The sequence below is a fragment of the Puma concolor genome, chromosome A2 (genome assembly GCF_028749965.1).
Source record: "Puma concolor isolate L17-30 chromosome A2, mPumCon1.1.hap2, whole genome shotgun sequence".
Taxonomy (NCBI): Eukaryota; Metazoa; Chordata; class Mammalia; order Carnivora; family Felidae; genus Puma; species Puma concolor.
The window spans coordinates 98,238,643-98,266,000 of record NC_141668.1 but is presented as its reverse complement, the minus strand read 5'-3'; the positions used below and the strand labels follow the sequence as shown (position 1 = coordinate 98,266,000).

At 43.4% G+C, this 27,358-nt stretch overlaps 1 protein-coding gene across 6 annotated transcripts in view; it reads left to right on the top strand.

Annotated features, from left to right (window-relative positions):
* The window catches only part of GLI3 (GLI family zinc finger 3), a 282,606-nt gene that overhangs the window by 169,418 nt on the left and 85,830 nt on the right, over positions 1–27,358 (top strand). For all 6 annotated transcript variants that reach the window (XM_086697022.1, XM_086697023.1, XM_086697026.1 and 3 more), the window contains 3 exons: positions 16,720–16,922; positions 20,089–20,235; positions 25,377–25,578. In XM_086697022.1, the coding sequence (XP_086553148.1) occupies positions 16,720–16,922; positions 20,089–20,235; positions 25,377–25,578 (552 nt within the window). The remainder of the gene's footprint in view (positions 1–16,719; positions 16,923–20,088; positions 20,236–25,376; positions 25,579–27,358) is intronic.

The window sequence follows — 27,358 nt, the reverse complement described above, 5'->3', positions numbered from 1 at the left end:
AGTCCATCGCTTCGACCTGCCGTGGGTCCCTGCCAAGCAGGGTGCTTACTAAGTGCCTCTAACATGGAGACCTAAAGACACTTGGTAGCCTCATTAGTGAGAGGGTGGCACTCCATTCCAGTTTCGCAACACAGCTGCTGTTGAAGCATCATGAGCTTTAAAGTCGCTGAAGGGTGATCCTAGTCATTTGGTTTCCTTTCCATGTGAATAAGGCTGTTGGAGGAGGGAAGTTCAGGTAGTTCAGGGTATGACACCCATGCCCAGTTCAGTAACATAAATCATCCTGGGCAGGGAGTGGGGGGAGGGGGTTGGGGAGAGCCCATTAGCTCCATTTAAGTTGAATCTGCATTTTGAAGGAATTTCACAATCATTTGCATAAAATGCATTTTTGTGTGTTTAGAAATAATGAGCAACGGTCATAAAAATTATTCAGATACCTTAATCCTAGCCGTGATATTTTCTTGTGCATATATGTTATTTTCTGAAGTATGGTTAATGACTGAGACAGAGATGAGCAATTACCAGGCTTATGAATTAATGCTTTTTAAACCTCTGTTAATAACGATTAAATATTTGGGTAATGAGGTCTACCTTCATTACAGGTATTGGTAAAACACTGTGCTACCGCTGAAAAAAATCCAGCTGTCTTAATAACAAAGTTCTGTCAGAGATCTGTTCACCTTCTGGGTGAACATGGGTTCTGGAAGAACCCATCCTTTTATACCTGAGCGTCTAGACTCTAATAAGCAGGTGGGGTATGTGGTACCTTCCTGGGAACCTGCATTTCTTGATTGAGTGCCTGCAAGTAGTTTTGACTTGGAACTTCCCAAATCAGGACCCAGGAATTTGCTCAAAGTGGTTGATCACATAATCTGTGATGAGAATTGTACTCAGTATAAATACCTATTTATACATAGAAGCTCTTCCTTCGTGACCTGGGGGAGGCCCCAAACAGTACAGCCAGAGCATGGCCCTGATTCCTTGGGGTCCTCCCCTTTTTTTGCTGGGCCTGGTTTGAACTGGGCTCCTGGTGCCTGATCTTTGTGAGCCCTGGAATGGCCATAAACTGTGGGGCACAGACTTTCTGTGGAGGGGCCCTCGCCAGTCTTGCATTCACTCTGCAGGATCACAGTTCGTCACCCAGGGAGGATTTGTCTGGAAGATGGCAGTTAAACCTCTTTTGGTTTAGACAGGCGCTTTCTTGTTGGAATGAGCTCTGAAAACAGATCCCCCAATAAGCTGAAACACAGCTGCCATGACACTTCCTGTACCAGATTACAGTTTTGCTCAGTAATCATCTCTGAGCACACCCCAGTATAAAGTTGGTTATCTTAGCCCATGATAATACTTTTTTCTTGAGTTTCAAAGTGTGATTTCAGAAAATTCAACTATAACTCTGCTGGCATATGGCTTGTGATGATCATCTTCTTAAAACCAGTTTCTACGTTATTTTCCAAAATAAATGTGGCCCTCAGTTAAGTTCCATTCTCTGCTCTGTCACAAATTAACCGGATCCTTGAACACTGTCCCTGACCTCACTGAGCCTCCTTGGTTTTATCTATGAAATAGAGTAGTTGGAGTAAATGGTCTGTAAGATCCTTAACATCCCACCGTTATGGGCAAGTTTTGATTTGTTCATTGTTCCCCTTTGTGTGGGGCACTTAGAATAGGAATAGAATATGAAAATATTGTGGCCCTCATGTCATTTTTGTCTCCTGCCCCTCTTTCCTTCTGTGAAGGTCTGTGGGGAGAGTCTTGCCCACACCCAGAGCATGTCTCCCTCATTCTTCCTCATGCTCTCCAAGTGACGCTTTGCACATCCCTCTGCTGCCAGCACAGAGAGCCATTTAAATATCATTCAAACAGGTTGCCTTTGGAGTAAAAAGGTAACTGGAAAGCCATACCATCTGTTCTATTAAGAGCCTTAATAATGTTGGGGCACCTGGGTGGCTCAGTCGGTTGAGCATCCAACTTTGGCTTAGGTCACGATCTCGTGGTCTGTGAGTTCGAGCCCTGCGTCGGGCTCTGTGCTGACAGCTCAGAGCCTGGAGCCTGCTTCCAATTCTGTGTCTCCCTCTCTCTCTGCCCCTCCCCTGCTCCTGCTCTGTCAGTCTGTCTCTGTCTCTCAAAAATAAAGAAAACATAAAAAAAAAAAATAAAGAGCCTTAATCATGTTAAAATATAGGTGTATGGAAGCATATATGCCCATATTTGTGTTTGGTTTGGGGTAGTTTTCCTTTGCGTTGAAAATCATAGACTGGGTTTGAATCCAGCTTAGGTATTTAGGTATTTAGGTATTTGCCCTATGGAAGCCCAATTTCATTATCCAATCCCATTTTCCATCAAGAACTCAGTGAAGGAGCATATAGATAGCACTTAACATCTGTCGGGTCACAGGTATTTGACAAATGGCAGAATTACCTAATACGTATCCATCATATTACCGTATTTGAGTCTAGTCTAAGTGGTACGTCCTTTTTCCACCTGTCCCCGTCTCTGAAATTGGGACGTGACTTATAATCTATAGCGTTTCATGATCACTGTTGGTGACGTGGTAGCGGTGAGGAAGTTTCAGGTATCCATAACAAAATTATTTTTCCTTATATTTCCCTTTTTGTGCAAGTACTGGAGTGATCCATGATAAAAATCTATGTGTGAATAAGTCTAAAAGACCTCTTTTGGTAAGTATAAAGCAAGAATTGAAAGTGATAAGTATTGTCATTCTGAGTGGTACCTAACATAATGCTGCATCTTTAGCTCAATGGCATCTTGGCTTTGATGGGATACAGTATATAGCATATGTAACACATATATATTGTGTCTGTAGGTATGTAATCAGCAAAAAAAAAAAAAAAAAATTCTTTCATTGTCAAGTTTTTTTACTCCAAGAGCACAGCCAGTTTTTCCCAAGTGTTATAATAATGCGCCTAGTTGCAGGAATGTAAACCTAAAGTGTAGACAATGTTTGGGAAATGCTGTTGCTGCCTAAACCCTCCAGGATGAAGGGGAGGACAGCTTCAGCCTGGAACACTGTAGAGGAGGGAAGCATGTGTTGTGTGCAGGTTGTGTTGGCATATTTGTGCAGATGCATAGCACAGGCTCTCGGAGGGTAAGACTTCATGATTAATGGTGTTTATTCTTGACAGAAGCCTCCTTTATTTATCTGCAATACAGTTTAGCGATTTTATCAGGCACCTGAATGAAAAATATTCAGTCATACCAATATTGCAGTGTAAATTGAGTAGAGTCACTTTTTATTATATCTTTCTGCCTTATCATCTGCACAGTAATTTTCTAGCAGAGGTTTGATATGGAAAGGCTGGATTTAGCTGTACTTGACACAAAGCCTCTTCAATTTCCCCTAAAAGTTCAGGCTGCTCTTAGAAATGTGTGTGTGTCTGTGTGTCTGTGTGTGTGTGTGTCTGTGTGTGTATAATATATAAACCCTCCCTCTTATCCAGGCAATTTCAGGATTTGAAAGAATAAAGATAAAATGCACAAACCTGGATGGGAAAAGTGTTGTTAATATAAAAATATCTAATAGCTGTGAACTCACTGGTAAAAAGCTCCTTTAGTGTTTAAGCCGTGGCTCAGTACTGAGCCTTTGGCATGGCTACGTGGTCCCACTTTTTTCTAATCAATCACCATCCAAATCCAATCAGCATAAAACCAGACCCTTTCATTTCTCCTGGGAATAATATCAAAGTCGAAGTCCAGAGTGGCCCAGGGGGGACATTAGTCGTTGTGCTGATGGAAAATGCCATTCAAGAGAGAAAGGAAAGGAAATGAGATCCCATTTGTAGGACACTCAAGAAAAGAGTCCCTAAATTTTCAACCAAACTTTGTTTAAGTAACAGACTTCATCACATGAGGTGTCGGAGCTCATCAGTGGCAGACAGGGACAAAAGATTTGAACCATAGAAAAATTATGCGATTTTAGGACCAGAGAGACTTTAAGCCTGGTGGGTCGAATGGAAATCCTCTCTGCCAAAGACTCACATTTTACAAATGAGCCACGTAAAGCCCAAAGAGCCATTTGCAGTAAGTGTGTGGTCCTAGGCACACATTCTCTAAGGGTCATAGGATCAAGCCAGGAATTCCAGCACACCATTTAGACATTTCCATGTGCTTAAATCTGCCCCTGCCGTGGCATCAGAATCCTGGCTTTCGCCGTGGAGAAGGGGATAGTAGTTAGTACACCTGGTGGGTCCTTTTCCCAGTGGCCAGGCTCCTTGTCGCTTTTCCACAGGGATGTTCCTCCCTGTGCCCAGGGCAAAGTTTTCTGAAGCCAGGATAGTCAGGACCCTACGGAAATTCTCATCCCCTTACGTGGAAGCTAATGCTTCCTTTCTGTTGAGTAATATAGACAAATTATTCCCTAGTACATTAGATATACTCTGGTGCCGTATTTAATTTATTTTTGAAAAGTCTGATACCTTCCCAAGGGTGAAAATTCTGGAATGTTGATAGGTATACTGGGGCATAAAGTCTTAGCACATAGTAGAGTCCTAGAGGTCTATAGCCAGTGGAATCTAAATAGCCTGCCAAATCAAACGGGCCCACCCATTTTACCTTTACTAGGCTGGAGTCACCTAGCGAATCTTGGGGATTTTATTCTGGAGGAGAGCCGTTTAGGTAATTAATAATAGTTCCTTGATGAACTTCCCTATTATCCCTTAAAGTAAGGATAACTTAAAGAAGGAGAGAAAGCGTGAGTCAGATATATTTTGCCAAGGATCATAAGAGACAACCCTGAAAACAACCTAGTCAGTAGTTAAATAGTAATAATAATTATTATGAGGATTGTCATAGTGATGGAGTATACAGAAAGTCGACACCGGCTGGTGGAAGACAGACCTATGCTCGGCATGCCAGATTGCTGCTGAGAAAGGATACTCTGGCTGGTTCTTGAAATAACCTCTCAAAATAGAAATTAACATAGAAGACTCATACTCATCTGGGCCCAGAATTCCAGATGCACCCTTGTCTTTGGCATGAATATTCCCCATACCACCTGCATAAGGGTTCAGCGTGAAGCAAGGATTTACTGTTGGAACCTAACTTCCTGTTTCTAATTAATTATTTGCACCCACTATCTGAAGCCTCCTACTAAGTGATCTCTCAGTGAAATAACAGATCCTGGCGTGGGGGCTCTCAAGATTTTTAAAATATCTCTTTACCTTAAATTGTTGAAATTTCCAGGTAAATTCACACAGACTTGTGTGTTGAGTTGGTTAACTCCAGTAGTTTGGGTTTTTTTTTTTTTTTTTAAGTTTATTTATTTTGAGAGAGAGAGAGTGAGTGAGAGAGAGCATGAGTTGGGAAGGGGCAGAGAGAAGGAGAAAGAATCCCAAGTAGGCTCTGTACTATCAGCACAGAGCCCCACATGAGGCTCAATCCCATGAACCATGAGATCATGACCTGAGCTTAAATCAAGAGTTGAACACTTAACTGACTAGGCACCAGGTGCCTCTAAATCCAGCAGTTCTTTTTTTTTTTTTTTTTTTTTTTTTTTTTTTTTTTGAGACAGAGTGTGAGCAGGGGAGGGGCAGAGAGAGAGGAAGCAGGCTCCAGGCTTGGAGCTAGCTGTCAGCACAGAGCCTGATGGGGGCTTGAACTCATGAACTGTGAGATCATGACCTGAGCTAAAGTTTGGACGCTTAACCGACTGAGCCACCCAGGAATCCAGCAGTTCTAATCGAATCTCTTGTATGTACTTTATGGTCCTTTTTCTTTGCACCTGGTGGGTATCACGGTTCAGATCCAAAAGTTCCCCCGCTGAAGGATGTCATGGTTGATAGAACTCTACATGATCAGAAAGCCTAACACCTGGACGTACAAATGTCACATTGCCCAGGGTTTTTCTAGATACTCTTAGTTAGCTCACGGGGCTTAGGTCTGTGCCAAGTCACCCCACACTATTGGGTTCCCGTATCTTTCTGTTTTGCTGTGCGTTTTCTTTTTGGAAAAGAACACTGCCCTGCCACTTGGAGTGCTGCTTTTGGATAGAATTGGTAATTCATTAAATTCCAAAAAAATAAGGTCTGTTAGAATGAATGGAAAGTTGGCAGGAATGTCAGAGAAATCAGACTTCGAAGTTTTTGTCAAAACTCCCCTCCCCCCCATTTTTTCTTTTCTCATGGCAATGAATTTTTGAAATAAAACCAAGAATAACCATGCCCTTGAATTTACTTTGGGAGGAAAGAAATGCTGTTCGCTTTACTAAGGTCAAGTCAAGTCGCTCATTTATCTGCTGTGTGAGGTGAGGCCAGGTGGGGTGCTCCTAAGGGTGTCAAATAGCTGACTCATCCTGGCTGCAGAACAGCTCCATCCCTGGGGGGTCCTGGGAAGTCACTGAACAAGGAGCCCATGAAAGCTGGGTGACTTTGGCCTTAACCAACCCAGAGCGCTAGAAAATAGCAGCGGCAAGGAGGGTGTTGGTTGTAGGGGCCAGTGTTTGCTGAGAACTTACCATGGGACAGGTGCCAGGCTGAATGCCTTATGCCTTCTTTCTCGTTAACACTTAAACAGTACAACACTGCTTCATTTCCATCCTGGCCTAAAGAGCTTGCAGCAGAGCAGGCTTCTAAAGATCTGGTCACTCAGAGGCCACCTGGGTGGCTCAGTTGGTTGAGCGCCGACTTTGGCTCAGGTCATGATCCCACAATTCGTGGATTCAGGCCCCGCGTTGGGCTCTGTGCTGACAGCCCAGAACCTGGAGCCTGCTTTGGATTCTGGGCCTCCTCTCTCTGCTGCCCCTCTCTCGCTCATGCTCTGTCTCTCTCTGTCTCTCAAATAAACGTTAAAGAAAAAAAAAAAATTAAAGATCTGGTCACTCAGCACCAAATCTGTCTCAGGGCTTATAACGTTGACCTGTGTGAGAATTACCCTCCACAGGGAGAAACGGAGGGGACTGAGTCCGGAGGCCCCGTGGGCCTGGCGGGATTGGCCTCCCCCATGGCCTGCCCAGGGGGAAAGAGAGAGCATTCACAGGCGAAGGTAACTATTCCAAAGGACAGCTTGTTGTCTTAGAGGAGGAAAGGAGAAAAGGACAGGGTTCATTTGCTGTGTTACCACAAACTGGATGGGAAGCTCTCTAGAAAACAGGGCCCCGTTCAGTGTTCCAGAATCTTACCACTGAGAACAGCTCTATGCCCCTCCATCTGCCAGGCATCAGGTTAGCAAAAGAATCACAGCCGGACGTCTGAACTTCTGCACTAGGGAGTCAGAGTGGTTTCCTTGTCAAAGTGGTATCTCTGTGGACTTTGTGACAAGGCAACATATTAGTTCTTCTAATAATTAGTCCTTATATTTACATTTACAGTACATTATAAACACGTTAACTATTATTAATACATTATAGTTCTATTTATTAATTTGTTCATAAATAACACATAAGTTATATATTAAGATATGTATTTATATATTCTATTAATAATTCTAAAAACTGCATACTGTTAATTTTTTTAATGGTTCTGTTTTTCTCACAAACTATACAGTGATTGGGTAGTGACTGAAGGTAAGGAAGATGATTTCTCATATATTTATTACACATCGGAAAAAGAAGCATACAGTCATATGGAGTATTTGGGGTCCATTAGGATAACAAAAGAGGCTGCTAAAAAATATATATATGCTTTCATGGAACTGAAATATTCAAAACCAATGACAGGTTATTTAGAAACTATTTGATCAGCTGCCACTTGGGTCAGGATCCTGCCTTCCCCACTGGTTCTCTGTCTTCTGCCCTCGTTTGTGACGTGTTACGGACACGCATCGATCAGGCTTCTTCTATCCAAGAGTTGGGGCAGAAAGAAGACTTACGGCGTGGGAGGTGGTCATTTAGCTCTGTTTATTTGAACCAATAGTGTTTGTTAAGAACTCTTTTTGATAACAGCACATTGCACATTGTGGTTACCTGAATGGACTTTGTTATTTATTTTACTATTATTATTATTTGAGTATAGCCGACACACAATATTACATTCGTTTCGGGTGTGCATGGTCGTGTGTGGACAACTCTGTACACGTTGCTGTGCTCACCACAAGCGTGGCCACCCTCTGGCACCTACAGTGCCATTATAGTACCATTACCTACATTCCCCCGTATTGTACCTTCTGAATGGCCTTTCTTTTAAAAATTCTTTGACTGTTTTCCTGACCTTGAAATCTCAATCCGTTAACACAGAATTATATTTACAGTACAGAAGGGAGGTAAATTTTGTCAAGTTATTCTTTGCAGCCTTCTCAGGAAGGAATCAAGTCAAATTCAGCCATAAACAATTGCATTATCCGTGTGATAGCTATATAGCGTTGGTTCAGTTGACAGAGGAGGTGACTGACAAGGGTTGGGGATATTCACGTGGCCTCTCCCTTTGATTGGCTTATTAGCAGGACCTTTCCTTCCCCAGAATTAACATACAGAAGCCTGTCCTCCATGGTTTACTTTGAATTTACACTCATGTGCAACTACATTGTCTGTTTAACAGCAGTAAATGTTATTATTTATGGTATTTTTTATGCATCAATAATTCGTAAATTTCAAGACATATACATATATATCTATTTGACTGTCTGAATTTAATGGAAATGGTTGAAACCACTGTGGCACATAGAGATGTGTGTCTCCTTTTTAAAAAAACATAAAACATAAAACATACACATATAGCTCAATGAACTGTAATGAGTTATCACAAAGTAAGAACCTCTGACCACTAGCCAAATCTAGAAATAGAACACCAGCACCCTGGAAGCCCACACCCCCAAAGGTAAACATTAGCCTGACTATCCTAATGCTAGCGTTCAGATCTGTCTGTTATTGAACTTTATATAAATGGGCTCATACAGTATATTATACCCTTTTTGTAACCGGGCTTCTGCCATTCAACATTGTGAGGTTTTCCACATTGTGGTTGGTCATTTTTCATAGCCATTCCCTGTTTCATTGTATGAATTATTTACCCATTGTACTGGGTTTTTTTTCTAAAGATTTTATTTGTTTAAGTAATCTGTACAACCAGTGTGGGGCTCAAACTCAAAACCCCAAGAGCGAGAGTCTCACGCTCCACTGACCGAGCCAGCCAGGCGCCCCACCATTCTGGTCTTGATGGAAATTTGGATGTTTCCAATTTTAACATGAATAACGCTGCTCTGAATGGTCTAGGACATTGTGGCACACGTGCACACATTACTGTTGTGGATGTATCAAGGAAAGGAATGGCTGGACCATAGGGTGTGCATTTATTCGAGTACGTAATACCCAGCTGTTTTCCAAAGATGTCGTGCCAGCTTATATATGCACATTGTTTGAGAGTTGCTGTTGCCCCAGATTCTCATCAACACTTGCCACTGTCCCTCTTTTTAGCCAACTCTGTGGATGCGTACTGATGATTCATGATGGCTTTACTCTGCACTGCACTTATTGATGATGTTGATGTGCAGTCTGGTAAAAGATATTACAGGAACCTTTTAATATTGAGGGAGAAAGTATAATTTAAAATTTGAGTATTTAAAAAGTACATAATACCTGAAAAAAGTGCTGGTACTAAATAAGTTAAAATACTGATTTTGGTTAGATCTGGATAGCTTGGACATAGGGAGTAACTTAAAAAAAATTTTTTTTAATGTTTATTTATATTTGAAAGGGAGAGAGAGAGGGAACGAGTGCTAGTGGGGGAGTCAAGGAGGAGCAGAGAGACACGGAGACAGAGAATCTGAAGCAGGCTCCAGGCTCCGAGCCCTTAGCACAGAGCCCAATGCGGGGCTCAAACCCATGAACCAAAAAGTCATGACCTGAGCCGAAGTTGGTTGTCTAACCGACTGAGCCACCCAGGCACCCCAGGGAGTAACTTTTTTAATGCTGATTTGAAATAATTTCAACTTTTCCATTTATGGATATAAACTGCTTTTATACTCAGACGTAAATAGGAAACACAAATAAGAAAATCATTTGGGAAAATCCTTTGAAATAATGTTTTACCGTTAAAACAAGTATTTCTGTTTTATTTGTTAAAGAATTTAACCATAGGGGCGCCTGGGTGGCGCAGTCGGTTAAGCGTCCGACTTCAGCCAGGTCACGATCTCGCGGTCCGTGAGTTCGAGCCCCGCGTCGGGCTCTGGGCTGATGGCTCAGAGCCTGGAGCCTGTTTCCGATTCTGTGTCTCCCTCTCTCTCTGCCCCTCCCCCGTTCATGCTCTGTCTCTCTCTGTCCCAAAAATAAATAAAAATAAAAAACGTTGAAAAAAAAATTAAAAAAAAAAAAAGAACTTAACGATAGCCCTTGAATTTTATATAAGATAATATTCAGCACCCTAGCACTAATGTATACAACAAGCAATATACTCACCTTCATCTTCAAAGGCCACTTCTATTCAAATCATATCTTCATTTTGTAGTGTAGTTCACGTTCCATATATTTTGTAACCAACATGCATCCTGGAAGCTTCCTGTTGGTGCTTTCTGACTCAACAGCGCTCAGCACTTGCTGGTTAGACATTCACATGTATATGCTGTTCATCCTATGTGGCTATAAACTCTTTGAAAGCAGGGACCAAATGATCATGTATTTTGTTTCCTGAAATTCCTCCAAGTGGTGAAATCATAATGGATTCTTAGTAAGTGGCTTTTCCATAAAATGTATATCAAATGAACATATCATTGAAAATATTCATCTATGTAGTTATGCACATAGTTTTTAAAAACTGAAATCCAACACGGTAAGTTTGTAAAAGCCTGAAGTCAGTTACACACTCCTGGGAAATACTCTTTAGCTCTAAAGGTGATGGCATTGGGATCTGAAATGGATCCATGCTATCAGCTAGGGCTGTGGCAGCTGTTTTTTTAATGTTTATTTATTTATTTTTGAGAGAGAGAGAGAGGCAGAGAAGGGGGAGAGAGAACCCCAAGCAGGCTCCACATTGTCAGTGCAGAGCCTGACGCAGGGCTTGAACCCATGAACTGTGAGATCACGACTTGAGCTGAAACCAAGAGTCAGATGCTTAACCAGTTGAGCCACCCAGACACCCCAAGGCTGTGGTAGTTTAACGGAGCAGGTATTTACACAGGGGTGGACAAGTTTAAAGGCCCCCAAAGTGATAGGAAAGCCTCCAGGACTAGCAGAAGTTGGAAGCAGTTGCCAACCCTAATCTGAAGGTGCAGATTGGAGGGAAAAGTGATTCAGTGGGGGCTAGAGGCTCGGATGGGATTACACTTCTGGAGTTGTGGCCTGGGATTGGAACGCCACCAGTGAAACTCCAGCCAGCGGGAGCAAGTGAGGGGAGTAAATACCTTGACTCTTTCCTCTAGCACCAGCTCTTGCCAGTGCATCTCGTTAGTAGAATCCAGAGGGAAAGTCAGCCCATCAAGGGAGTCTGTACAGACCAGCCTTCCTGGGCATGCAGTGGCTCCAGGGGTAAGGCTGGCAAATAGAGAGTAATCGACACAGCCGTCTGTACACTTCAGGGTCACACGATGCTCCTGGGACAGAGGGAGATTATCTGGAAGCTCACCCTGAATGGAGGAAAAGGTGAAGTCCAGGATTGTGCAAATTTCTGACGGGCATCTAGCGTATTAGCCACGGACGTTTGTGTTATTTGTTTCCTTCACTGAATGGAAAGCTAATTTTTATTATAAAGTTTGATTTATTAAAATCATGCTTATTGAATAATTAATTAGTTGGTTAAAAATACATTATAAGGGATAACTCCCCTTTGTTCTCTGGTAGGCCACTTCTTGAATATGAAGAGTATCTACTGGTTATACAAAGAACAAAATTAAACAAAAGGTAAACTTATTAGGTAAAAAACCCCAACACTTCATTCTTCTGGTAGTTGGAGCCTTCATGCAAAGGTGCAAGAAATATGTGTACGTTTCCAGTGTCCCAAGCGATGTGAAAGCCATTGTAATAATCCAGCATATAAACCTGGTTTAATGCTCTCATAATGGGTAATGCAGGTGATTAAATACTGTGATTTTAATCTTGGCATTTCAGTAACCCAATAAGATAGATGAAAAGGCAGTAACAAATTAGATTATATAATGCTATTTCATTCTAACTAAGAAGTCCAGTTATCCTCTGCAATACGTGTTTTTGTTTTTAGGTTTATCATAGTATTGCCGTTAAAAAATGCTCTAATAAGAATCCACTATTCTTTTCATCGTAGTCTATTTTCATGACCTTGTGAAGAACCTAATCCGAGGTCAAGTTGTCTCCACAAACACAACTTTATATTGCTTTATTGTCTTTTTGGGAGAACACCAAAATGATCCCCACCTTCTTTCTTATCTGAAACTGTACTTCGTCTACCTGTTGGGCAATGTGGAAACCACACGACAGCCCTTCACTGGGTTTTTGTGGCCTTGGAAGAACTGGAAGCGGAATATGGGGTGTCATCCCTGGGTGGGCACGCCAGGCCTCGTTCACGTGAGCCAATGTGGAGGGGTAATGGGACATCAGCTGCGCCCTGACAACCCTCTGTGGTTTGGGCCTCTGCTTCCCAGACACCAGTTTGTATGATTTAGTTTGGAGGGTCCCAGGCATACTTCTATACTCTTTGGCAACAACATAAATAGCAGAATCTCTGTCCTTGGAGCAGGTTCTAAGTGTCCGTGTTCTTCCTAGAATGTTTGTTGTTTGGGTTTTTCTCTCCGTGGTTTTTGCCGCCTTCGGTGAGCGAGCCACGTACAGCCCCAGAACAGGGAGAGAACAGAAAACTATAAAGGCAGAGAAAGACAACGATAATCTTCAATTCCGTTTCTGTGTATCTACTAAAAATATAAACCAAGAAGGAGACGGCTGTAGTTTCTTTTCCTGGTGGTATTGTAATCCCCAGTGCAGACTTTTAGTAAGCGTGGCAGATATTTCCCAGGTCAAGTTTATGATAATTTGTGAAAGAATATATGTCATTTATAGGGAAGATTTTTGTGGGTGCCTCCTCCACACCTCCCACCTTCTCCTCCTTCAAGAATCCATCCGTCTGGTTGTAATCTTGAATGGTGCTTCTATACAAGCATTGAACACATCCACCTGTTACATTTAAAGACCTCAACCTGCCCTCTCAGATTTGCTTTACAGTTTAAAACAAAATAACTGACAGATGATCTCGCTGCCAAGAATTTGGAACAGCAGGGAAATTGGAAAGGAGTGTCCAAAAGTCTTGCTATTTGGACACTTGTTTGCTGAGTTCAGAGTCACACACACCAGTTTTGTTGGGTGGTTCTTAGGACCACCAAGAACATCAGCGACCACCACCATTTACTGAGTGCCCAGGGCTTTTTTAGCATTTACGGAGCCCCTCCCAGGAGGGAGCAGTTGTTCCATGTTGTGTAAAAGGGAACTTAACCTTCAGTGACAGAGTCAGTGACAGACTGCATTCAAGTCCAGTGTTTTCAAAGCTCTTGCATTTAATTACTGAGTTCAGGGGCACTTGGGTGGCTCAGTCGGTTAAGCGTCTGACTTCGACTCAGGTCATGATCTCATAGTCTGTGAGTTTGAACCCCCTGTTGGGCTCTGTGCTGACAGCTCAGAGCTGGGAGCCTGCTTCAGATTCTCTTCACCCTCGTTCTCTGCCCCTCTCCCACTCGTGCTCTGTCTCTCTCACTCTCAAAAATAAATAAACATAAAAAAATTACTGAGTTCATGCTTTAACCACCTTGTGTGGTTTTACGATTTTACTTGGAAATCCAAGGAGGCGCTTCTAGGGCTCTGTCGGGTTGGAGAACGAAGCAGACAGGTATTGCTTTGAAAAGAGGGTTCCAATATTTCAGTGTTTGACAATCTCATAGTATGCTATATTTGCCATCCCTAGTATGTATGCATGTTTGTTCATACGTATGTATATTAAGAGTAGAACAAATTAGTATAATATGTATGTATGTATGTATGCACACATTGAACATTTATTAGATACCAGACTCAGTGCATAAGGTTTTCCTTAGATGAAGTTGCCAAGACCCCCCAGGGGGTAGGAATCCTTCCCATTTTACCCATAAGGACTAAGAGACGGTGGTCATTGCATACGAAGTCACACATGGGTTCCCCTCAGCCCCCGAGCCCTTCCACGGTACCACTGGTCTGGTGGTCTGACTCACCTGTGTCCAGAATTCCTGATGGCCCCCTCACTGGGTAACCCTTATTGAGCATTTTCCTATTTGTATCCTGGGGATGGCTGGCCTGTGAATTCTAGAAGGTTTGTTGCTTTAGGGCAATTAAATAACTTGACAACTTTCTTATTTGCATTCCTGTCTGAAGGCATGTCCTACCACCTTTATCAGACCTCATATCTCCTCAGCATCATGTCTCTGGAAGGGACATGCGTGAACGTGGCATTTACCACAGTGGGTGAAGGTTCCCGACTTCGCCTCCACGAGGAACCGGCCCTCTTCTCTGCTATTGCTCCTTCCTGGTGTGCAGAGGGAGGGCGGGGCCCTGGCATCTTGTGGGGAGGCCGTGACCAGTCCTCGTTCCTGGCTGCTCCTTGCAGTTCTCTTCAGTCTTCTTGTGGGTATGGGTCAAATGCAGGTGCGGGTGGGTGCAGATGTCAGATTTCCATGGACTTGCACGAGGAGGTGGGCCTCGCCTGTCTCCTGGCTTCCTTGCTTCCTTGGGACTGGTGACTGTCCCGGCCCCGCCTCTGGAATTTTCACGTTGTTCTGGATGCTGATTATTTATTTATTTATTTATTTATTTATTTATTTATTTATTTCCTGTGTATGATTCTTCAAAATGAAATCTAGGCCTCTAGGAATATTCTCACGACCCTGGTCAATTCTGGAATTCCAGAAAAATTACAGGTTGCAATTTTTGTCTAAAAGGAAAAAGAAATGCCACCGCCCCCACCGAGTTTTAGTCTAAACTGTTGAGACCGAGTATGTTGGGGATCACAGGCTGTTACCTAGTGGATTTCTTGAAATGTCTGCATTTCCACCTCTCTGCTGTGTTGGTCTCCCATCATAAATCTACAGATAGATTTGTATTTTGTAGGAATTACTTTCGAATCAAACTGGAAAGATTGATTTTCCTTTCCAGTAGAAAGGGAATTAGTGAACTGGAGGCTCCCCATGCTCTAAAGTAGCAACATGTCTGGGGGGAGCTTCGGATTTAACCAAGGACACAGAGCCAACTTGTTTTGTCATAAAAAGCTAAAATAGGAGAGCCTCCTAGGTTGTGCTGATTTCTATGTAAGTGTAAGTAATTTTACTAGTTTCTGAGTGGGTGCAGAAAGCCTCAAGTTGTTTTGAAAAGAAATTGCTGTTGTCAGGTGGTGAATTCTCCCTCTGCCCACGTGTAAATTTAGAAAACTCTGGATTTTTATTTTCACCAAAAGTAGCATCTGAATAACAAATAAAAAGCCTCCTTTTTTTTTTTTAAGTTCAAAGTGAAAAAGAGTAAGAAAGAGCAAATGAGAATATCCCCCCCACCGACCATATTTCACCCTCTTTTCTTTTCCGCTGAGACAAAATGCATTATCTGATCTTCGGTTTCATTTATTTCGTGCCTCGCTGTGCACTTGGTGGAGCTGGCTTCTCCCAAGATTATGTTCTGACAGGGTGATGGGGCCCAGCACCCGGCCGGCAGGGCGCCTTTGCTTCGGGAGGCGTGATGAAAAAATGTTTGTCCCCTCCCTTTCATCTTACGCCTAAAGCCACAGTGGCGCAAGAGGAATTTGCCCTTTCCAGTAGATCTGTCTGTATCGTGGCCTCTTGCTGTTATGGCCATCCCCTCTGTGAATGAGGAAGCGGAGAGCACTGGCATTCAGCCTATCGTAGCCAGTTCACTGGATTACCCACACAAAACATTTCCTATTGGAGACGAAACCAGGCGGTGAGGGGGGGTGGATGCCCAAACTGGCCATTCTAGAAACTTCTATCCCCTGGGGAAGGACTCCCCAGGAGTGACTCAGGCCATGGTGGCAGCAAAGTGTGTTTTAGAATCTATTTTCATCAGCTCATTATAACCAAGGCATGCACTTGATCAAAACCCCGTTCTTTTCCAACTTCGTAGCCCCAGGTACTCCTTCATTACTTCATTGCTGGACACGGCTGACCAGGGCGCCACTCGAAACATGAGTGTCAGAGGAAAGGCTCTCTCAGTGCTGGCTCACACAGACAGGAGGAGTGGTCTCCCAAACAGTGAAGCCCAGATCTGTAAAACTGGTTTTTCTCACAGCTGCATGACCCCTGCAGTAAGCATTCAAACACGGATATAGAGTGTCTCCTGTCCCATTTCTTGCAGACGTTTGCAATTAGCGTTCTTTATTTGTGGACAACTCTGCTGTGTGTGTGACCGGATGAATTTGCAATTCCTTTTCTCGGTCTTTCTTTTTTAGTGCAACGCCATGATGGTGAGAGGTAAGCCCGCAGTGGTAAAACTAATGTTCTGGTCAAATGGAACATAGAATCACAGAACTGTGCTCAACTCAGGTGCCTGGTGTGTAGAATTTTTTGTCATAAGGGAAGCCAGAGGCCAACCTTTATTTTTCTGTACTCAGAGTGCCACGAAATGTCTCGGGTTAATTTTCTTGGCCCAAACAATCGCGTGGTAGCATTCTGCCTGCATTTGTCACCACGGTTTTAAGGTAATGGTACTGGAAACGTATATGGCTGATAAATTTTCCCCCAAGACATTTAAAAATCTTTCTTCTTTTCCTTCACAGACAGCCTGTGCCTATGGAGATATTTGTCTCACCTGCACCTCTTGTGTCTGGTTTTCTTTCTGTCCAGGCCTTCTGCCTTATCTAGTAGCCCCACGTATTCAGACCTGCCCTTCATCAGGATCTCCCCTCACCGGAACCCCGCTGCAGCTTCTGAGCCCCCCTTCAGCCCTCCGCACCCCTACATCAATCCCTACATGGACTACATCCGGTCTCTTCATAGCCCGTCCCTCTCCATGATCTCGGCCGCCCGGGGGCTCAGCCCCACAGACGGTAAGTCAGTCCCCGACCAGCCCTTTCCCCCTGTTCCACCCATCGTGCCTCACCCGGAGCGTGGTATAGAGCAGCTCTGATGTTTACTGAATGTTTCCCGTGTGCCAGGTGCTGTGCTAAGTGATTTAAGAACATGCTTTCGCTTTAGCCTTGGGACACCTCCATGAGGGTGGGGGTACCGTCTCCATTTTCAGGCGAGGAGAGCAATGGGCAGAGGGGCCATGTAACAGGCAACATGGCCCGGTGGCTACTAAGTGGTACGTGGAACTCACAGCCAGCACTCAGGGACTCCAAAGACCTTGCTCCCATCCACTGTTCTGTTCTGCCACTCCACGTGCACACAGCACGCACGTGTAACCGGCCATTGTGCTTACCTTCCGATGGAGACTTTTCTGTTCTGCACGTGCAGAACACCTCCAATTGCACTGTGCACGCGGACCACCCGGGGAGGATGATAAAATGTGATTCTGTGCGGGGGGGTCGGTCTGGGGGGCTGCCGAGGTTCTGCACACTGTAAAGCTCCCAGGTGGCACGTCAGCGCTGTTGGTCTGTGGACCGTGCTCTGAGCAGCAAGGCTTAGAGAACATGATGGTCTAGATCTGTTGCACGTGCCCTCCATCCTTGGCCATGCCCAGTGAGAAGTGGAAGAGGGATGTACGGGAAAAGAACCAGACTTTGACTTTAATTTTATTATACTTGATGCTCATTTTAAACTCTCAAGGGTCAAATTCCTGTTGGTTCTATTAGCTTCCCAATTAATTACTTCTCACAAGACTCTTTAATTGGAGCTGTGTATTCCGTAACTGTCAAATTATGAAACGTTCCTTTGATTCAGGAAGAGCTTTTCCCATCACGTGCATACATATGCAAACTCACTTGTCCACCATTGCTGGAATCTGAATTAAGGTCCAGAACGGTGTGAGCCATATTAATTAGAAATAATGGGTTGTGAGTTTTCTACGGCAGCCCGCAGCGGCTGGTGCTTGTGTAGGAGCTCACAGGAACGCCACGCAGGCCATCTCACCGAGTAGTGGTGTGAACCTGCACCTCCCACGTCCTCCCTGCAGACCTCTCCCGGGGCCGGCTGTGCATGGTAGGAAGTGGGGGGGGTGGAGGGCGGGGCACGGATCGCAGGAGGTTTCTCAGTGAGTATCTCTCCAGTCACAGTCCAGGAGCAGCTGTGGTCCAGCAATGGCTGTCGGCTCGTTTCTTTCCTTTGGATTCAGTGCAGTGGGTAGAGTTGTAAGGTACCTAAGGAATAAGTTGTGCCATTTGGACAAGATTCATATTAAAAAAAAAAAAAAAAGTTAATGTAAGAGAATCAGACCCAAGTTAAGTTCTCCTGTTTTGGATTTGGTTTCACAGTGGGAAAAAAATGGAGAGCCATCTCCATGAGTACTTGGGAGTTCATGGGAATGACAGTGTAGGAGAAGAGAGGGAGAGATGGGTGAGGGCGACCAGCTCACAACAGACTTGGAATTATGCCTGCCTTGCAGAAATTTCATTGGGCCAGTGGAAAGTGGCACCTCTAGTTAAAGCGCCTTCTCATCTGTTTTCCATAATATTTGATGATGAGTATGAATGAAACATTCTTTAACTTTTTTTTAATGTTTATTTTTGAGAGAGAGACACACACAGACAGAGCATGAGCAGGGGAGGGGCAGAGAGAGAGGGAGACCACAGAATCTGAAGCAGATTCCAGGCTCCGAGCCGTCAGCACAGAGCCCTACGCGGGGCCTGAACCCACACACAAACCTGAGACCTGAGCCGAAGTCGGTCTCTCAACCGACTGAACCACCCAGGTGCTCCTGAATAAAGCTTTCTTTGATTGGTCTTTCTTCCTTCCTCTTCCTGCCTCTCAAGAGGCTAACTAATACTCCATCACATAAAGTCAAGTCACAGATGTTTCTCACGTGTAGTCTGAGATGTTTGTATATATCTACATATATTTTTATCACGAAAAAAGTATGTGCACGCAGATGGAAAACATACACAGACCTATTGCTAGAATCCCCATGCTTCTACCTAGTAATTGTAAAACAAACTTTTCCTGATGGAATGCTATGTGCTAAGTAAACACTTCCCAAGGGCTGTTGCAATCATTGTTGCCAACAGCCCCTTGCAGCAGCGGTAAGAGGAGTCGGGATTTGCATCCAGCTCTTGGAAAATCTGGAGACCACCCTCGGAACTGCTACAGTGTCTTGCCGCTTTTGCACATAAATTGGCAGTGGAAACACATGATTATCCCACTCTTACTGAGCTGACTCTTGCCAGTAAATTGCCCCAGATTGATAGGTATATTTCCTTTTTGATTTTGTAATGAAAAAAAGGAAAAAAAAAAGAGCTCTAAAATTATGGAACACAAAATTGCAGCTTATCAGCCCATCATGTGTTATTAAAGCTGTGCTGTCTTTTCCACTTATAAGCCCTGGGCCCTCCAGGTAGCGAGAGCTGACTCCGTCACCCCTGCCAGAAGCTTCGGGAAGTATTTTGAGTGTGTCCGGAAAGATATCACGGTGGTCTGAGTTGTCTACCACTGTAAGAAATGTGAACCTACGGTGATTTCATATAAGAAACAATTTAACTTGGGGACGGGGGGAACGTGGGGAGGAGAATAGATATACATTCTAATCATTTGGAATTCTTGGTTATTTCTTTAAACTAGCCTTACAGATTTTTAGGATGTATTTTATTTTTTCTATTTTTCAGTTTTATTTTCATTTTTTTCTATCCTTTTAAAAAAAATTTTATTTAAATCCAAGTTCGTTAACATATAGTGTAATAATGGTTTCAGGAGTAGAATTTAGTGATTCATCACTTACATAGAACACCCAGTGCTCCTCCCAACAAGCGCCCCCCTTTAATGCCCATCACCCATTTAGCCCATCCCCCCACCCAACGCCCCACCAGCAACCCTCAGTTTGTTCTCTGTATTTGAGTCTCTTATGGTTTGCCTCCCTCCCGGTTTCTGTCTTATTTTTCAAATAGAAGCTCTCTAGAGCAGACTTCAGTGAAAACACAGTTTGAGCTCTGGCCGTTTTATTAGAATAAGCCATAAAAGGGAGTACTGATGTGGATGGCTCAGCAGACGGACGTTGCCTCCAGAAGCGTTTCTTGTTGACCTTCTTCCAGCTAGTCACCACGCTTTCCTTGTCTCCTCTCCTAGCCCCCCACGCCGGGGTCAGCCCAGCAGAATACTATCACCAGATGGCTCTGCTAGCTGGCCAGCGCAGCCCCTATGCAGACATCATTCCCTCCGCGGCCACTGCCGGCGCTGGGGCCATCCACATGGAATATCTTCACGCCATGGACAGTAAGTGATGGGGCTGTTTTCTGTAGTCCTGGTGGTGGCAGATGCTAACGCGTGAATTACAGAGGAAGATGCAAAGACGAGGTGATTGTCTAACTTCTGAAACCAGAGAAGGGGAAAGAATATTTGGTGCACTCCTTTCCTTGGTCTGCTAAGAAGCTTCCACAGATCTGGCCATCCCGAGACTCCTTGCAGAGCTCAGGGATACCGATGAGCTGGAACATGCCGGCGATTGTAATTTGGCAGCTGTTCAAAAAGCTCTCCTGCCCTGATTGTCGTGATAACAAAATCAGGGAACGTGTTTGATTCCATGGATGGGCTTCACCCAGTTCACTCCTTGGTTTTCTGGATTTTATGCTTTGGGAGTTGATTTTGTTTTTAAATCTGTACTTGGTTTTTAAATTTTTCCATGGATTTATTTTGCTTCATGTTTTCTTTACATGAAAAATTATATTTCACGAAGACCTTTTATCTAGAAAAAATAAAAAGCATTTCCAAACCAGAGCTATTTTTAGGACATAACAGTAGAAGATAAGGGCGTCATTTGATGCTTTTTTTTTTTTAATTTTTTTAATGTTTATTTTTGAGAGAGAGAAAGAGACAGAGCATGAGTGGGAAGGGGGCGGAGAGAGAGGGAGAGAAAGAATCAAAAGCAGGCTCTAGGCTCTGCTGTCAGTACAGAGCCTGACGTGGGGCTTGAGCTCACGAACCACGAGATCATGACGTGAGCTGAAGTCGGACACCTAACCACTGAGCCACTCAGGTGCCCCAATGCTTTTTATATCCCTTATTTTTGGATCCCTCAAGGCTTCTAATGATTCCTTTGGGTCACTTATCTAGACATGTAGACAAATGAGCCTATAAATACCATGGTTCAGAACATCCCAAGAGTTCTTATTTATTCAGATTCCTTAAGTTCCATTTGCCAGGTGCCAGAAAGAGGACGTGAAGCATCATCGGAGGTGTCAGCGAAAGCCACGACCCTTATGAATATGACAACTGTATGGCTTTGAGTTGGGCATTTGCTCTGGGTTTTGTTTGTTTTTCCCGGTAGCAGTGCTTTCTCATCTACAGTCTCTCTGGACTCTTATGTGACAAAGGTATACATTGGTCCACTCACTAGCAGTGGTGAGTAATTCAGCCTTCGGGTTTGGAGTAAAGAGAGGGTGATTGGCTTACACAGAGTAAGATCTACGGCCTTAGTCTCCTGACGGCCATGAAATAACGCAGTGTGTCACATAGGATCCTAACTTGCGATGGTTTCCATTGGGGAGTTCGTTACCACACACAACGTAGAAGAAACGTGTTACATCTTCTGCAGGGGTTTCGTTGTTTGGCTTTGTAGAGTCAAGAGCTTATATTTCAGATTCATCATAATCACATTTCAATTAGGGATTGTTGAAAAAAACAAGTTCAGCGTTATTATGCAAATTAGTTATTTAAAAATCTGCAAATAAAGAATTAAAATAGGGGAGAATCCTTGGAAGGTCAGCCCATATTACCTTCTATATTTGATGAGAATGTGTTTAGTCAGGCAATGGCGGTTTTTATCTAAATAAAGGATGAAGCTACCCTTTTACTTTGTAAAAACTAATTAAAGGAATTTTAATTTGCCTGAGTATATGGTAAATTGATTGTCATTAAGTAGGAATTTAGATGTCCTATCATTCATCACATAAAAAGAAACCTCCTTTTTCTTTGTCAGAATTTTTTATTAGAGCAGAGAAACAAAACAATTAACAGAAAGCCAGATCAGAGATATCTGTGTTGGAATGCTAAGAATGCTCAGGCTTATATTTCAGAAGGAATCCATATAATCAGTGAAGAACTGGGCCACATCTCTTTCTCTTTCAGCTTTTTTTTTTTTAAGTTTATTTATTTATTTTGAGAGAGAGAGATAGGGTGGGGCAGAGAGAGGGAGAGAGAATCCCAAGCAGGTTCTTCGTGGAGCCTAATGTGGGGCTTGAACTCTTGAATTCTGAGATCGTGACCTGAGCCAAAAATCAAGAGTTGGACACTTAACTAAGCCACCCAGGTGCCCCTCTTTCAGCTGTTTTTAAAATGTTCACCTTGTGTTTTAGCTGTTCCCCTTGACAGAGGATTCCAAATCACTGTTCCAAAATGCTGACTTTCTCTGTTTGCTTGATTATTAGGGGGTTAGGTAGAGTATATTCAAGGGTTAGAAAGTGCTTAAAATATTATCTTCCTGCTAAGAAAATGGAAATGACATTTAGCTAAACACAACATAAGAAGAGTACCCACCATTTCAGTCATAGGAGACTTTTCCAGTGGAGAAGCAAAACGATTGTAAATTAAATGCCTAAGTGGGATGTGTACCTGCAGAGGCAGAGCCTGGCCGGGATCTAGCCAGTCACTGTGATCCACTGTTAACCAGATCTTCAGGACTCTTCAGGTGGCAGAAACCACAAGAAACTGTTTTTTTTTGTTTTTTTTTTTTTCAACGTTTATTTATTTTTGGAACAGAGAGAGAGAGACAGAGCATGAACGGGGGAGGGGCAGAGAGAGGGAGACACAGAATCAGAAACAGGCTCGTCTCCAAGCCATCAGCCCAGAGCCTGACGCGGGGCTCAAACTCACGGACCGCAAGATCGTGACCTGGCTGAAGTCGGATGCTTAACCGACTGCGCCACCCAGGCGCCCCACAGGAAACTGGTTTTAATGAGCACTTGACTTTTTAATGTGCCAGCAATGGGCATATCTGGGTTTCAGCCACTTACAGGGTAGAGTACCCTACGTTGCATGTTTGAAGAAGCCAGTCTGTTTCATGGCTCTAATTCCTAATTTTTTTGGGATTAATGACCTTAAAAGATAGGAGAGCAAGTAATCCCTATAAAGGACATTCTAGAGTTGAGGGCTCCTGAAAACTGTATTATTGGTATTGGTGGAAACTGACATATATAAGAGCCCATCTTGGAGGGAAAAACAGACGGGCTGGACTAGCCAGGCCATGGACAATGTGAAGGTTTCCATGGCAGGGATGAAGGAAGGCCTCTGGGCTCTCTCTTTGGATGATATAAGGGGGTATGAGGCCTTTGTCGCTTTATAGCATCAGATAGCCACCTCATCTAGTGATTTTAAAAAATTAGAGGTGTTCCAGGGATGATCTCTGTCTAGAATGTCCTGTCACTCTTAACTCTGCCAGTGGCAACTGAGACCCATTGAGAAGGGTTATTGCTGAGGATTATATGGAGGTGGACAGTAAGTCTGGTGTGTCCTCGGAGTCATTTGGAAGTGGAAAGTGTTTCTTCATTGAAAACTAGGATGAAATTAGCCTCTCCTGGTGAGTAAATGTGAAACATTTGTGTGTAAGGCAGATGCCTTAGTAAAAGTAAGATGCTGATTTAAACACTAAAAGCTGTGTACATAGTTGGGAAGGCTATATTTCTACTAGCGTGGCCTAAATCAGGCTGGTAATGAAATTAATCTAAATGAAGAACCCAAATTTGAATCTCTGAAAGAAAAATTTGAATAGGTACCATACTCATCTTTCACACTGGTTCTCCAGGTTTATACATGGATGATGCTAACTTAACCTCCTAAGCTCCGGTTTGCCATTTATTTTTTCTAACTATAAAGTATATCTCTTTACTCCGTAGTATTATCTATAGAATCTTTCATATTCTTCTGTTTCATTTCATTAAATATCTTGAAGCATGTTGGATTGTTACCTTGTGTCAATGTCCATGATGAAGAAAATATTCCCATTGAATTTTCCAGAGACCCAAGTGCCTTGACTTTTTTCTATCAAGAAGGCTTACCTTCTACTTCAGGGTTTTGGCTGTTACTAAATTGCCGTGCCTACATATGCAGGTATACCCATACTCTGAAATAGAAACCCTCCATTGTTACTCAGAGCTAATCATGTTTGATGTGCCTCTTATGGAGTGGGATGATGTTCTCATTCTTTCATTAAACTTTAGTTTGATGACTCTGTAATGTAAATGTGACCTTAGAAAAAGCAGGAGTGTGGGCCTCTGGGACACATTGATACTAGTTCCTGAAATTCAGACCTCTAGTATCTACCAAATAGAAGGCATTCAGTTTTTAACTCTTTAGATAAAAAGCATTGTATTACGTTGGCACTCATTTAAGTAGGAGTTACTGACCTTCAGATTAGAGCTTCATCGGGGGAATCTTAATAAAAACTGAGATTCCTATTAATAAGTGCTTTATTCCCTATTAGTTCTGACTGGAGAAGCAAGGTCCAGAGAATTAAACTAGATTCATCAGCTCTCATTATGATGTTTGCATGGTTTCCCCTCCCCCCTAAAAAATCTGTTTTTTCTAGATTTGGAAAATCTGCAAACAAACCGCATCCTGAGATTTGTAATGTTTATTGGGACTCATGCCTTTAGTGTAGGGGACTGAGGCAGGGTTCCTCGGTGTAGGCACTAGTGGGGAGAGATGATTTCTCGTCGTGGGGGGCTGCCCTGTGTATCTCAGGCTGTTCAGCAGCATTCTTGGCCTCTACTCACTAGATACGAGTAGCACCCCATGAATTGTGATAACCAAAACGTCTCCAGATGTTGTCACATGTCCCCTGGGGGCATAGTTGCCCCCAATTGAGAGCCATTAATTTAGGATAATGTATTTATCAGTAGTTTTAGTAAAGCTCTAAGTATACATGGATCAGATAACTATAGAAATCATGGGGAAATGAGAGCCTAACTAAGCTGAATTTTTAATCTGAGGATGCTTTAATTCATTTTCTCCTTCGGCTCATTGCCTTAAAATGGTGTGTGTTGGGATGGGGAGGGGGGGTGTGTTGTGTGACTGTGGGAACCACTGTCTTCGTCGCTTGTGGTGAATTAATGATGGGAATATCTAAGCAGCCGTCAGATTCATAAATCACTAGAAATGAGAGGGATAACACATAAAAGCCTTTCCCTTTTGTTTAGCAATTTATCATTTTGCCTGCACATTAATAAACAGAGCTCCCCTGAGGTAAGCCCTGGAAGATAAATATTTCTCCCTAATTTCCTCAATTGTAGCCAGTAGATCACAAGTGGGTGGAGAGGTCCTTGTCACCGCAAGTTGCCGGCTTCTTCCACCCAGGCGAGTAGCGATAAATAGGTACTGAGTACAACCGCAGGTAATCGGGCTCCGTTTTGTTTATATAACAGGCACCAGATTCCCCAGCCCCAGGCTGTCAGCCAGGCCGAGCCGAAAACGTACACTGTCCATATCACCGCTGTCCGATCACAGCTTTGACCTTCAGACTATGATAAGGACATCTCCCAACTCCTTGGTCACGATTCTCAATAATTCCCGCAGCAGCTCTTCAGCAAGTGGTTCCTATGGTCACTTGTCTGCAAGTGCAATCAGGTATGTATTTCCCCCGAATCCAATATGTGTTTCTTCGATAAAGGGTCAGCGCTTGGCGGGCCCTGCATTTGCAAGACCCACTGCCTCTGAGGACGAACACAATCACGTGACACTGGGCCTGACCCGGGATGCCGGTCAGGTATCACTACAGTAGATTTTAGAGCCAGTTACTGGGCCAGTAATATTGTTTTGCAGACGTTAGTTAGTAGCCTGTACGGAGATACGGACTTACTCACTTATGATGGAATCCACTGTCTAGGGGCAGTGCTTATGGCCAGTCTTTCATCCAAGCCCCTCTTACTAATTCGAGTTCTCTAGAGAGAAAACCAGCTTCATACCTGGTTGTGTGTAACACATGGAGAAACAGGAGCGGAAATCAGAAGGCCAGGAGTGGTTGTAATTCATGGCTGTTCACTACACAGAAAAGGTCTACAAAGGAAAGGTGTCAGCAGGGTTTTTAATCTAATGGAAAATAAATGTGATGACATTGGAAGACCTACCTGTCCGCGGCGATGGGGCAAACGAGGACTTCCCCGTTTTCCTGTTAAGTATTTTTAGCTTAATTTGAAAGATCTCTTCTTGTCATCCTCCTTTGGAGTACACCGGGAACATTTCGACACTTCCTTTGGTGCTACATTGTGTCTGTACTTGTACATGAAGGACAAACACAGGCTTCTGTAAACATGCTTGCTATAAAATACTTCTCACTGCTAATGATCAAACTTGGGCCGATGTCAATAAGTAGGGAATAAAAGTAAGCCGGGCGATGAATTGTAGGTATCCTTACACTTGGTTTGAACTCTATGCATTACCAAAGAGTTATTTCAGGCCTAGAATTAGATCATGTTCTGGTTAATTCATTATGCCCCCGTGATTATCAGCTTTCGTGATCCTTTCCCCTCAGTTTTTTCCCCATAGTTGAAGGATTCAATGACTAGCAATCTTTTTGAATGGGAGTTTTGCAAACCACGAATGATTCCTTGCTTTGAAAAGTACATATCAAAAAGGCTCTTTCCACTTGCTTTGAGTAAGTGAGGATTTGTTTATAGATGTGTTTCTACAAATGGACAGTAGCTTTAGTTCTTAATTGACGGGTGTTTCGTGATAGATATACATACTAGGGAAGCCCCAACAGTCTGGAAAAAAAAAGGGTTAGCAGTTAGTAACATATCATATTAGCAAATGATGAATACCACTCTTTTTTCAACAATGTTCTCAATTACAGCTTTAATTCTTTGCTTGTTCAATATCAGTAATGCTCCTTGGCACACAAGTTAGTGTTTAAATATTGTAAATCCCCATGTTGACATGATGTCATTTTCTTCTGCTTTTCTTTGTTCTTTTAATATGCTCATTGAAGTGTGGAAACATGGAGGAAAAAGCAAGTAACTCTGCTTGTATGATAGCAGTCAGTGCTCAGAGAGAGGTCCTGGGGTGTCTTCAGGATTAGCCACAACAGTCACAGATGTAGGTTTAGAGTTGGGTGCGTCTGTAGTCAGAGTTCAGGTTTGCCCCCAGCTCTGCAACTTTCCTTGCCTGTCAGCTCTTTGAAGTTCAGTGTTCACATGTGTAAGCTACAGACAAGACACCGCTGTGTAGGAAAGGACACATTTTACGGACGCTGGCATGCATCTGCAGTGCCAGGATGAAGACCTTTAGCCACTGGCAAAGTCTCAGGACGACTGATCCTGGATGGTCCGTGCAGGAGATGAGCTATCACGGTCTGGCCGTGCGACCCCCATGACCCTCCCAGTCGGGCTCTGAGGAAGGGTGCCCATTT